This window comes from Solanum stenotomum, chromosome 5 (genome assembly GCF_019186545.1).
Source record: "Solanum stenotomum isolate F172 chromosome 5, ASM1918654v1, whole genome shotgun sequence".
In the NCBI taxonomy this organism is placed as follows: domain Eukaryota; kingdom Viridiplantae; phylum Streptophyta; class Magnoliopsida; order Solanales; family Solanaceae; genus Solanum; species Solanum stenotomum.
In genome coordinates this window covers 43,359,126-43,372,622 of record NC_064286.1, presented here as the reverse complement: position 1 = coordinate 43,372,622, position 13,497 = coordinate 43,359,126, and the positions used below count along the sequence as shown (strand labels likewise).

Here is a 13,497-nt window from a genome sequence, read left to right as displayed (position 1 = left end):
AAGTTATATATAAACATGCCACAGTTTTTGAATGCATTATTATTAGAATATTAATGTTGCATTCTCAGTTTGCATGTCAGTATTTTGAGCTAACCAATATTACACTATTTTAGTCATAAAGTGTTAATTACTTAATCATGTGGCAAGTTTAATATCGAGTGAACTAGGTTCAGTCACCCTCAAATCCTAGAACTACGTGCCCCATAGGTTGAAGACCCCTTTGTGGGCATCATTTCAGTGATCACGCCAGCATACCTGTATACCTCTGGCTGGGTATATTGGGTCCTCTCGATGGGGTGTATACATCGGACTCCATATTTAGCTCATGTGGTTTTACGTCGGTTATTAGTAGCACCCTTACTATTCAGTCAGATTCTATTTCATTGATCATGTTATCAGTATAGTTCAGTAGTCATTCTCAACATGTTATAAACTTGGTCATTGCATTTAGTTTAACCATGTTTAGTATTTCCAGTATATTTATTATGTTCAGATTATATCATTGCTTATTTGCTTGTTCAATTATGTTATTATTCAACTTTATTCTATCCTGCATGCTCAGTACCTTTCAAGTAGTGACGCATATTCTGTGCTATATCTTCTCGTGATGTAGGTTCAGGTCCTCAGCAGTCAAATCATGATCTACAGTTTAGCAATATCAGTGGTGAGTCCTCATTTTTCNAAGTAGTGACGCATACTCTGTGCTATATCTTCTCGTGATGTAGGTTCAGGTCCTCAGCAGTCAAATCATGATCTACAGTTTAGCAACATCAGTGGTGAGTCCTCATTCTTCGAGGACTAGTGACATGATTATCTTTCTCAGTTTTTGCTAGATTTAGTTGGGGGCATGTCCCAACACTTCTAGTCAGTTTAGAAGCTTATTTCAGACATAGTTAGTTTTGGCTTTAGTGTTAGAGTTTGACTTTTCATTTGGATTCAAACTCTCAGTTTCTTATATTTAGATTTAGTATATGGGTATTCCCCATCTTTTTAGATTCTTATATGATTTAGCTTCTGCATAGTGTTTATTTATTTAGTTTACTTGAGTATGCTTATGATGTGCTAGCAGAGTTAGCTTGGGGTCACTCACAATCCTAGGTCTCGTGTCCACGTCTAGGAGGTAGCCTCGGGGCATGACCATTCATAGGGGAAACATCATAAAAGCATTGTAAATAATCAATTCATACATATTTAAACATAATTCAATCATTAAGATCAATAATCAAAAGAACCCATGGTAATTGAAGAAAACCCTAGCTAATTTGGGGAATTCTACCTTTTGAAATAGAGGAATTTGGGGACTACATGAATGAAAGAGATCATGGATCAAAACTACTATACCTCAAGTCCAANTAGCTTGGGGTCACTCACAATCCTAGGTCTCGTGTCCACGTCTAGGAGGTAGCCTCGGGGCATGACCATTCATAGGGGAAACATCATAAAAGCATTGTAAATAATTAATTCATGCATATTTAAACATAATTCAATCATTAAGATCAATAATCAAAAGAACCCATGGTAATTGAAGAAAACCTAGCTAATTTGGGGAATTCTACCTTTTGAAATAGAGGAATTTGGGGACTACATGAATGAAAGAGATCATGGATCAAAACTACCATACCTCAAGTCCAATTGCTTATCTTCAATGGAGGAATTGAGACCTTAGCTTGAAACCCTAGGTGAATCCTTCTTCTTCTTCTTCAAGTTTTAGAGAGAATATTTTGAGAGGAGATTTGGTTTTCTTTTGGGAATTTGGAAGAATCAATTAAATTGGGTGAATTTAGGGGTAAAAAGACTTATATAGGGGTCCTAGACTTAGTCAAATGACATAGTATAGGAATTCATTAATTAGTAAACGACCCAACTAACCCTGAAAAATAACTATCAGCTGGCACTGACGGACCCTAATCGACGGATCGTGGTCTAACCTACTGTCCGTATAGGTGGACTATCGTTGGTCATCAAAGACTTGGTTTTGGGGGCTTCGAACCACAAACCTTGACCAGGGACTGTGGTCTGACCTATGGTCCATAGGTCTTGTCCCTCAGACTGTGGCTAGGAGGGCGTAACCATAGACCACACCTATGGTCTGTGGTTCCATCCACGGACCGTGGGTGGACGGCGTGGTTTGGTACCTGCAACATCTAGAAAGCTATAATTTGGCCTAGTTCGGATACAGGGTGTTACGACCTATTACTATTATAATAATAAAACAATTATAAATAATATAATCCTAGTCATCATATAATCCTAATCGACTTCAGCTATTACAATAAGTAGCAGCCTAGTAGATATAAGTAGTCTAATCCTAGTATGACTCCAAATCTACAACAGTGTTGTAAATACGTGTGATGTAAACACATTAGTAAGCTTTTTTGGACCTAAACTTTTGACATGTTCCAATCATCAACTTCCTTCATCTTCAATAGTCACAAGGCGAGAGAGTGTCCTTTGCTCGCTACTAAGGAAAAGTATGGTAGGCAAGCTCAGTCTAGTGTTTGTGGTTTGGTGATCCTCATTAGAATATGTTCTATGCACTTATGAGTCAATATGATTATGAGGGTTCTCTGGACGTTGTAACTCATATGTTGAAAGTCTTTCATCTTGATTTGTATGCTTTACTTGATCTGGGTGCTACATTGTATTATGTGACTCCCTGTGTGGCTATGAGATTTGATGTCAGTCCCAATATTCTTTTAGAACCTTTTTAAGTCTCTACACATGTTGGTGATTCTATTATTGCTAAACAAGTCTATAGAAATTGTCCTATTTCTGTTTCTCACAGTCACTCATGTTGATTTGGTAGAGCTTGATATGCTATACTTTGATGTTATTATTGGGATGGATTGGCTTCACTCTTGTTATACTTCCATAGATTGTAGGACCTTATTTGTTACATTCTAGGTTTTAAACGAACCTATCTTAGAATGTAAAAGGAAAGTTCTGCTCCTAAGGGTCAGTTCATATCTTGCCTAAAGGAAAGGAAAGTGATTTCTAAAGGTTGTATCTACATCTTGTTAAGGTTAGGGATACATATTTTGAAACCCCTACTCTTGAGTCAGTTTTGATCGTAAATCAATTGAAAGATTTATTGGATAAGAGTTTCATTAGACCGAGTATCTGACCATAGGGTGCTACAATGTTGTTTGTTCAAAAGAAGGATGGTTCATTTTGTATGTGCATTGAATATTGACAATTGAATAAGGTTACCATAAAGAATAAGTATTTTATTCCAATAATTGATGACTTGTTTGATCAAATCCAAGGTGCAAGTTTCATTTCAAAGATTGACCTTCGATCGGATTATCATCAGTTAATATTAAAGAAAAAAGAAATTTTGAATACATCTTTTTGAACTCAGTATGGTCACTATGAGTTTTGTGTGATGTCGTTTGGTTTGACTAATGCCCCAGAAACATTCATGGACTTGATGAATAGATCTTCAAACAATATATTGACATGTTTGTAATTGTATTTATTGATGATATTTTGATTTACTCACGGAATGAGGATGAACATGTTGAGCATTTAAGGATTATGTGGAAAATTCTCAAGGATCGTCAATTGTTTGCTAACTTTGGAAAATGCTAGTTTTGGTTGAGGTCCACTGCTTTCCTTGGTCATATTGTCTCCACTCTCTGGTGAAGATATACAAATTAGTCATAAGAAGACTGAGGCAGTTAAGAATTTCCCTAGACATTTGTCCTCTTCATATGTACGTAGTTTTGGGTTTGTATAATTATTATAGAAGATTTGTGGAAGAATTTTTGTCTATTGCTTTGCCTTTGACAATGTTGACCCAAAAGAAGGTGAAATTTCTATGGTCGGAAGCTTGTGAGAAGATTTTCCAAGAGTTAAAGGATAGACTCATTTCAATCCCTATTTTAACATAACCGAAAAGGTCAAATGGTTTTGAGGTTTATTTTGATGCTTCTCGGATTGGTTTTGATTGTGTTTTTATGCAAACTGGTAAAGTCATTGCTTATGCTTCAAGGCAATTGAAGGTGAAAACAAATAATTATCCGACTTGTTATTTGGAGCTAGTGGTGGAAGTGTTTACTTTAAAGATTTGGAGACATTACCTATATGGTGTTTATGAGGATGTGTTTACATACCTAAGAGCTTGAAATATGTAGTCACTTAAAAGTACTTGAATCTTCACCAAAGGAGATGGCTTGAGCTATTGAAAGATTATGACATGAGTGTCCTCTATCATTCAGGTAAAGTGAATGTGGTGGCAGAAGCTCTTAGTTGACTATTGATGGGTAGTGTTGCTCATGTTGATTATGGTAAGAAAGAGCTAGTTTGCGATGTTCATAGATTGGTGTGATTGGATGTTTGCATGGTTGATTCTAATGAGGGTGGTGTGATTGTTCAAAATGGTTCAGAATCGTCTCTTATTTTTTATGTAAAGGCTAAGCAAGATCTTGATAAGGTTATGGTTGATTTGAAGAAATGAGCTTTTGAAAAAACCATTGAGGCTTTCTCCCAAGGGGTAGATAGTGTCTTTTGATACCAAGGTTGATTATGTGTTCCCAATGTTAATGAGTTAAGGAACAATATTTTGGTAGAAGCTCACAGTTCTTTATATTCTTTTCACTTGGGATCTACCAAGATGTACCGTGATTTATAGGAGGTCTATTGGTGGAATGGAATGAAGAAGAATATTGAGGAATTCATGGCTAAGTGTCCTAATTCTCAACAAGTAAAAGTTGAGCATAAAAAACTGGGTGATTTGGCCCTAAATATTAGTATTCCTACTTGGAAATGAGAAGATTTGAATATGGACTTTATTAGGGTTTACCTTGTACTCGTTGTTTGTTTGACTTGATTTGGGTTATTATGGATCGATTGATGAAGCTGGATTACTTATTCCCCTGAAGACTTCATTTTCAGCCAAAGATTATACCAAGCTCTATATTTGGGAAATGGTGAGGTTGCATGGAGTTTCTTTGTCCATTATCTCCAATTGTGGTACTCAATTTACATCTCCGTTTTGGAGGTTGTTCCAAAAGGTTCTTGGTACTCAAGTGAAGCTTATCATGGTTTTTCATCCTTAGAATGATGGACAAGCCGAGCATACGATTCATACTTTGGAAAATATGTTGATAGCTTGTGTGATTAACTTTAAAGGTAATTGGGATGATAACTTTCCTTTGATCGAGTTTTCTTATTATCTATTGAGTATCCAAATGGTTCCATTTGAGGCTCTCTATGATAGGTGATTAGGTATCTTATTGGTTGGTTTGAAGTTGGTGAAGTCGCTTTGATAGGGCCCAACTTGGTGCATGAGGCTATGGAGAAGGTTCAACTTATTTGAGAAAGGTTTAAAATGGCTCAAAGGCGACAAAAGTCTTATGTCGATGTTAAATGAAGAGAGCTTGAATTTGATGTTGATGATTGGGGTTTACTTGAAAATTTCACCCATGAAAGGTGTGATGAGATTCAGAAGGAAATGGAAGTTTAGTCCCTAATATGTGGGCCCATATCAAATTTTTAGGTGTGTTAGCAATGTTGCTTATGAATTAGAGTTACCTACCGATTTGCTAATGGTACATTCGGTATTCCATGTCTCGTTGTTGAAAAAGTGGGTTGGAGATCTGATGTCTTTAGTACCATTAGAAATAATGTGATTTAAGGAAAGTCTTTCGTACGAAGAAGTTCCGGTTGAGATTTTGGATTGTCAAGTTTGGAAGTTGATAAATAAAGAAGTTGCGTCTGTGAAAGTTCTTAGTTGAGGGTTTTACTTGGGAAGCCGAAGATGATATGATGTACAAGTATCCTTAGCTCCTATTCCAGCTTGAGATATTAGTTCCTCGTGGTTCATTCTTTCGGATTCATGCGTTTTAGTCATTCTTATGTTTCCAAATGCATACATGTTCATGAAAACTTGATTTTGAGTTATGATTTAGTTTGTAGTAATTTCTCCTTATTTATGTGCATTTTGATGTGATTTGCATTCATGTTGGGAAGTTAGTTTCTCTCCCTACCTATTCATGCTAATTTGACTTCCATTCGAGGATGAATATTCCCAAGGGAAAGATATTAAAACACCTCAAAAATTGGACAATTAGATTGTTAAGAAAAAGTTGCAGAAATTTCTGTTGAGGCAGATTCTACGGAAGCCACCTACGAACTGTAGGTTATTCTATGAGCCATAGGAAGGGATTCAAAGGAGTTGGGTTGATTTTTGGAAAATATCAAGTGTTTGATGATAATCTCTGGATGAATAGGATGAGTCGTAAGAATTTCTGCGGACCGTAGAACGGTTCTGTACAGGCTGTTTAGACATTGTGAGAATTGAATTTAAAGTTAGGTTCTACATACCATAGTTAATACAATGACCCATAAGAAGGTTTCATGGAAAGTTGGATGGATTTTGGGTTCCAGTAGTTAGGTCTACGGTTGACCACTGTGGTATGTAGAAATTTCTTAATTGAGGGTGCTTTGGTCTTTTTCAACCCAATGAACTCTAAAATATGTCGTTTTGGCCCTACTACTACCCCTAAAACTGCTTTTACTCTTCAAAACTTAATTCATTCCCTCTCATTCACTAAAGCTCACAAATCTCTCAAAGGGTTTCTTTTCCAATTTTCTCTCAAGCTCTAAGGAAGAAGAGTAGGGTTTCAAGAGCTTCAAGGTTTATTCCTCCGTTGCTTTTGGACTTTGATTGCTAAGATATGTGGGAATTCAGCAATGGACTCCTTGGTTCCAAAATAAGCTTAAATTTTCCAATTCAATTTCACCCAATTATCTAGGGTTTCATTCTATTCTTCATGGATCCAAATTATGATTCAGTTGTTATGATTTGATCTTAATATGTATGATTTGATTCAATAACATGGTTTTCAATTGATTTCATATGGACCAATGTTTTATACATGATTATGACTATGGACTTATGAACTTCTATTTATGAATTGATTATGAATTCATGCATGTTTTATGAAAGGGAAAAGGCATAAATTCCCCTCCCCCCCTAAACTTGTCCTGAAAAGTCAGTTACATGCTTAAACTATTATGATGACCTATTGCACACCTCCACTATTTAAAACTAAATTTAATATCACCCTGAGACGTGTAACAGCATTCTCACAGCATGTAGTGTATTACANTATGGACTTATGAACTTCTATTTATGAATTGATTATGAATTCATGCATGTTTTATGAAAGGGAAAAGGCATAAATTCCCCTCCCCCCCTAAACTTGTCCTGAAAAGTCAGTTACATGCTTAAACTATTATGATGACCTATTACACACCTCCACTATTTAAAACTGAATTTAATATCACCCTGAGACGTGTAACAACATTCTCACAGCATGTAGTGTATTACACTCGCTGCCACATAAGCACTATGTTAGGTTTTATAATTTCTTATATTCTTTTTGTTTTCTTTTCTTTATTAATTAACTTTCTTTTTGTTAAATATTTTTTACTCTAATAAATCTCTAATTAATTATTAAATTTTTATAATTATTATATCTTCTTTATCACTAAATCCCACCCACTTTATCTCTAATCTTATCGGAAAAATCATTCATTAGATTTATATCATGATTTTCTCTGTCTTCTCCAACGAAGAACAACCAACTCATCACCACCATGAGCCCACCTCCACAACTCCATTCGTTCTTCTTTTCCAACAAACCATTCGCCACCGAATAATCACCTAAACCACCACAAAACAACCACTCAAAATCCAAATCAATCACCGAAAAACACCAAATCATACCTCATTACCTTATCCCTTTGCGATTTTATTCTTTTGATTTCTTTTGCAGGTGTGTCGGCGAGCTCAAAGCTTCAGCCATTGCTCTGATGAAGTTCCAAAGAGCTCCACACTTCCAGATCTGAACAACCAATAAATAACCACAACCAACAACACCAGTAGTACTACACTCTCGTCGTTGTGAATCTTTGAGGTTGTGATGAAAAATAACGAATGAAGAAGAAGAGGGTAATGGGTGGGGAAAGAAGATTTTAATTTTTTAATTCTTTTTTTAACTTTAATTTTTTTTGACGCACTATTTTATTTATTTATTTTTTATTATTTTGTCACGTCAGTTTTAGGGAGTAAATAAATTCACTTTTGAGTAGTAAAGGTGTGTAATAGGTCGTCATGATAGTTTAAGTGTATAACTGACTTTTCGGGACAAGCTCAAGGGGGAATCTATGCCTTTTCCCTTTATGAAATTGAAGATTTATGACTAAAGGATGTTTTAAGATGAAATTTTAATGATTTGTGAAAGGTTTTCTCACATATTCTAGAAATCATGATTTATATGCTTAGAAAGAAAGTGGCTTACGAACAAGTTTATGAAATCATAATTTGAAAGGAGCTACTCTATTATGACTTATGATGGGATTGGTAATCTTTTATTATTGATGCCTTTCCAAGTACTTTTATATGATTATGATTATGTTTTCCATTGGGATTTACTTAGCATTGAAAGACTTTGAGATGGAGGCACTCCCGTTAGTAGAGGTCAGGTCTCTAGAAGCAATCTCATTGTTCGTAACTACGTGCCCTGTTGGATTATTTAAATGATTTAGCTAGTGGATCCACCATAGAAATAATAAATGAGACGGAGTGATACCTTGGCAAATAGATTCTGCTTTTCAGTGTGAGGGTCATACTGGATTCCATGTTATAGTTCATATGGTCTTATTGCCGTTTAACAGTAAATATCCCACAAATGAACGACATTTTCTTCAAAAAGTCTATTCAAAGTTTTAATTTATGATTTTCAAGTATGCATTGACTTTGTTCATGATTTGTAATTTGCTCTTTCTAAAGGCTTTTATTTCGTTTACTTGGTCATGCATATCATGTTTTAAATCTTGTCATATTATCATGTTTGTGTTTATTCATCTTTTCCCCATACTTAGTACATTCACTATATTAATACATATTTGTACCTATATTATCTGATAATATAGGGTTTGATGCTCCTCATCCCGGGCCTTCTTAGATTAGGATTACTTATATTGATCACTCAAATTGGTGAGTTCTCATGGTTTGAGGGTAAATCCATAGATACCTTTATTGCTTTTATGGTCATTTTAGTTCTAGACTTGGACGTGATATATGAGTTACGTACCAACCACCACTATAATGTTAGAAAGGCCTATGTCAAACTTGGTAGTATTTCATGTATTTCTTATGTACTATGCTCTTATCATTTATGTCGTCTTATGACTTCATACTTATATTGATTATATCTTTTGAATTATATTTTATTACGCCATGCTTATGTCAAGTGGTTTTGTTTAGGGCATTTGGGATCTTAATTGCCATGTCATGTCTAGGATGTACTTTAGGTCGTGACAATATGCATGTGCACCACATAAATAATTACGCCAAATCTTCAATACAAATACAACTTCTAATTCAAGATCATGAGTTGGATAGTTCTTCTTGTGGGTCTTAAGCTGCCTTGAGGTATAAGTGATAAACTTACCATTCTGCATAAAAGAACCAATTAAAACTTTGGCAGCATTACAATAAACCAGAAAACCATTTGTACCATCTAGCAAGGTCAAGAATGGAGCAGAAGTCAATCAAGCCTTCAACTCCTGAAAGCTCCTCTCATAGACTTAAAACCATTGGATCTTGCCTTTTTCTGTGTCAATATGGTCAATGGGACGCAATAGATGAGAACCCCTCCACAAATCTTCTATAATTACTGGATAATCACTACCTCAATCTTCTAAGAGTTAACCAGAATACCCTCATTGGGAACAATATCCCCAAGAAATGCAACTAGGTTTAGCCAAAAGCCGCACTTAGAGAATTCAATGAACAATTGACAATCCTTGAGGATTTGAAGATTAATTCTAAGGTGACCAATATGCTCTTCCGTACTATACCTGTAAATCAAGATATCATCTATGAAAACGATAAAAAACATGTCATGGTACTTTTTGGACACTATGTTCATGAGTTCCATAAAAGTTGCAGGAGTATTAGTTAGTCCAATTGACATTACGATAAATTCATAATGACCATATTGAGTTCAAAAAGTTTTCTTTGGAATGTCACACTCTCTAACCTTCAATATATGGTATCCAGATCTAAGATCAATCTTAGAGAAACATGTGGTACCCTAAAGTTGGTCGAACATGTCATCAATTCTAGGAAGATAATACTTATTCCTAATTGTGACCTTGTTCAACTGGCGATAACTCACACATATTATGAGAGAACAATCTTTCTTATGCACAAAAAGAACTAGAGCACCCAAGGTGAGACACTAGGTCTGATTAAACACTTATCAAGGAGATCTCTTAACTGCTCTTTTAATTCTTATAACCCTACTAGAGGTATTTTATATGTAAGAATAGAGATGGGTTGAGTGTTTTGAAGAACATCAATTCCGTAGTCTGTTTCCCTATTAAGAGGAACTCCGGGGAGATCTTTAAGAAAGACCTTGTAGAAACTCATTATCAGCAGAAACTTACTCAATGGATGGACATCAACATTGGAATCCTTGACTCAGACTAGATGATATATGCAACCTTTGAGAACCATTTTTCTAGCTTTAAGGTACGAAATAAACTTATCTTAGACAGTACTGCACTCCATTTCCCATTCCATGACAAGCTCAGTTTGAAATTGAAACTTTACAATTCTAATTTGATAGTCAACTATAGCATTACATGCATATTACTATTCCATACCCATAATGACATCAAAATCAATCATCTCTAACTCAACCAAATTGATCTTGGTACCTCTATGACATCCAGAGACTATGCAATTTCTATAGACTTGTCTAGCTTTGACAAACTCACCGACAAGAGTAGAAATAGTAAAGGGTTCATTAAGTTGTTCGAGACTCATTCTGGAAATCTTAGCAACATCAATCAATGATTAGTATGCATAATATTCCACTTACGAGATGAATAGTAGAAACCTAAAATCTTGAATTATAACTCAAAGCCAATAGCCAAGAATCAAAGTTATGATTTTTCTCAGAATTCAAGAATAAATCAATTGACTTCGTTTCTTTAAGTATCAAACCAGAAAATAAGAAAAAAAAATGTAATAGAAAACCTAGGAAAAGTATGTACAGTCATTAAAAACCTGTCCTAAACAAACTATGAAAACACTAGTCGACAACTTCCAAGGACACAGTCTATGGATCGTAGATGGTTTCACGGGTCGTGGACTCCTCTTGTAGACATAAGAAAAATCTTCAAGGGTGGGACTTTTTTCATAGAAAAGATCTATTATCTGTGGAAGCTTCTATGGATTGTGGTCCTCACTCATAGATCAAGTCTCTTTTGCACACCTATTGTATCTTACCTATGTTCAACTCATGAGTTCCACTTGTAAATCTCAGGACTTTTTTGCATACTTTATGATTCTCATCTATAATCTCTATCTACGACTCGTGAAAGTGTTTATGAATTTTAACTTCCACTCATGAGAATCATATTTTTTTAATAGTCTTTGATTCTCATCTATGAGGTCATCTACAACGTAAAATGTCTTCGTGAATAAAAACTGACTAACATCATCTTATTTTTCGTACAAAGCTTTTGAATCCTATTTACGTGCAAAATATCTACAAACCACATCAAATCTACTAATAACACAAAAGAATATACACCAATTCTAAGCTTTAAGCATCAAAAGTGTCACAAAATCGTGATACATCACTTCTATATCAAAATCTCTCATCCAAGTACCTGAGTTCATTCCAATTGATTTCCAATCATTCTAAAGGCCAAATGAATTAATTTTTAATCTCAAAAGGACATGTAAAACTACATAAATATGAAATAAATTTGGGAGGTGTTACAGAAAGTTGGGGTTGAGACTTTAATTTTTTTATTATTTAATCACGTCCGTATATTATTTTGATTGTTATATTTGGGTGGATGGTTAGCTTCCCTATCGGTGGATTAGGATGTGCGTGATCAAGACCTTTGGGATTTTGGGTCATACAAAAGTTATTTTTCCTTGTAACCGGAAATATTTCCTTGGAAACTATGATTAAGAATCTAAAACTAAAGATATTTTTTTTTCAAGAAAACATCGCCCTTCATACTAAACTCGTGAGTGTAATAAACGACAAAAGTATACATTGTCTTGAATTAAGAAAGAAAAAAAGCAATTAATAGGTCAAATAAAAATTATAAGTAGGAAATATAAATATATCTTGGTCCTTTAGTTATACATATATTCTAGTTTTTACCCCTATAAAGTTCTGACTTAACATCATTAGCCTTCAATTAAATAAATGTGCAATTGTAATCTCTCAAACTAACAAAAGTTAAAATGTTGACAAAATTAAGAAAAAATAAATAAAAAAGAGAAAAAATAAGATATGATCCAAGTATAAATGCTCAAAGAGTTATTTATCTCAAAGTTCTTTCAAATTTCAGCATAAAAATGACAAGTCATTTACCAATGTCCATTGTTATCTTTCTACTTCGAAGTCTTGAGTTAATGTTTCCAATTCTTTTTGTAACTGTAATATTTTCAATTCTTTTGGTTGAACTAATTCCTCTTGTGAGTTCTTAAGTCTTTACATAATTAATAGAAATTTAAAACTAAATATGGATAAAAAAAGAGATAAGAATACAAGTCTACTAATTGTTGATGATCATTAATCATGACATCTTTAATTGATAATCAGTAAAAAGCTCCTCCTAGTAAAAGCCCTTTACTAAACTAAAACATAGATGTTGGTCCAAATTTTAATAGAGCAAGAAGACAAGGTGTAAAAATATATGACTCCATTAAATATTCAACTTTCATTGGTATGAGGACCAAAACCTAATGATTATATTAATTAAAGAAAAATTATGTAAAAATGAATTATAAAAGAACTAAAAGTGGACTAAACCTATAATATAAGGACTAAACCACTATTTAAACATACTCACTGACCATTGTAATTACTATATAACACCCCCAAAAGAGTTAAATGTGTCTCCAATAAATTCAAGCTTCTATATAGAAAATTAGTTTTTTTTTGTATCTCCTCTTCTCAAATTGCTGAAGGAATAGAAATTCAATGGCAACTGGTTATTATGGTATTATAGATGAAGTTCGGGTGGTGCTAGTTGATCCCGAAACAGAGAATGTCACTGAAATGGTGGATTTGCTGAAGTCTTATGACTACAAAGGTGACATCTCTACAAATATCTATTCAACTCAAAACCTTTGATTCTTTGATATAAATAAATTCGATTTGATTACCTCTTCAAAAGAGATTTAATTGATATTATGCTTGTTGTGATTGTAACATCGATTTCTTTTTAGATTTTAGTTATTGTCTAGTAAATCTTGAATTCATCTTTTCTTTATGTCATCACACCATTTCTATATTTGTTTATGTTGTTTTATTAATTAATAAATATTTTTATGTGTTTATAGAAGAACAAAATTAGACTGTTTAAGCATGTTATACACTCGATAACCTTCCTCCATAAAAATGTATATGATTTTTCAAAGGGGGGGGGGGGGGGGGGGGGGGGGGG

General features: G+C 34.2%; 1 protein-coding gene across 1 annotated transcript in view; it reads left to right on the top strand.

Moving 5' to 3' along the window:
* Positions 1 to 13,031: 13,031 nt before the first annotated feature.
* LOC125864016 (putative two-component response regulator ARR20) overlaps positions 13,032 to 13,497 on the top strand; it is a 4,303-nt gene continuing 3,837 nt past the window's right edge. The window contains exon 1 of the mRNA XM_049543967.1: positions 13,032 to 13,143. Coding sequence (XP_049399924.1) covers positions 13,032 to 13,143 — 112 coding nt within the window. The remainder of the gene's footprint in view (positions 13,144 to 13,497) is intronic.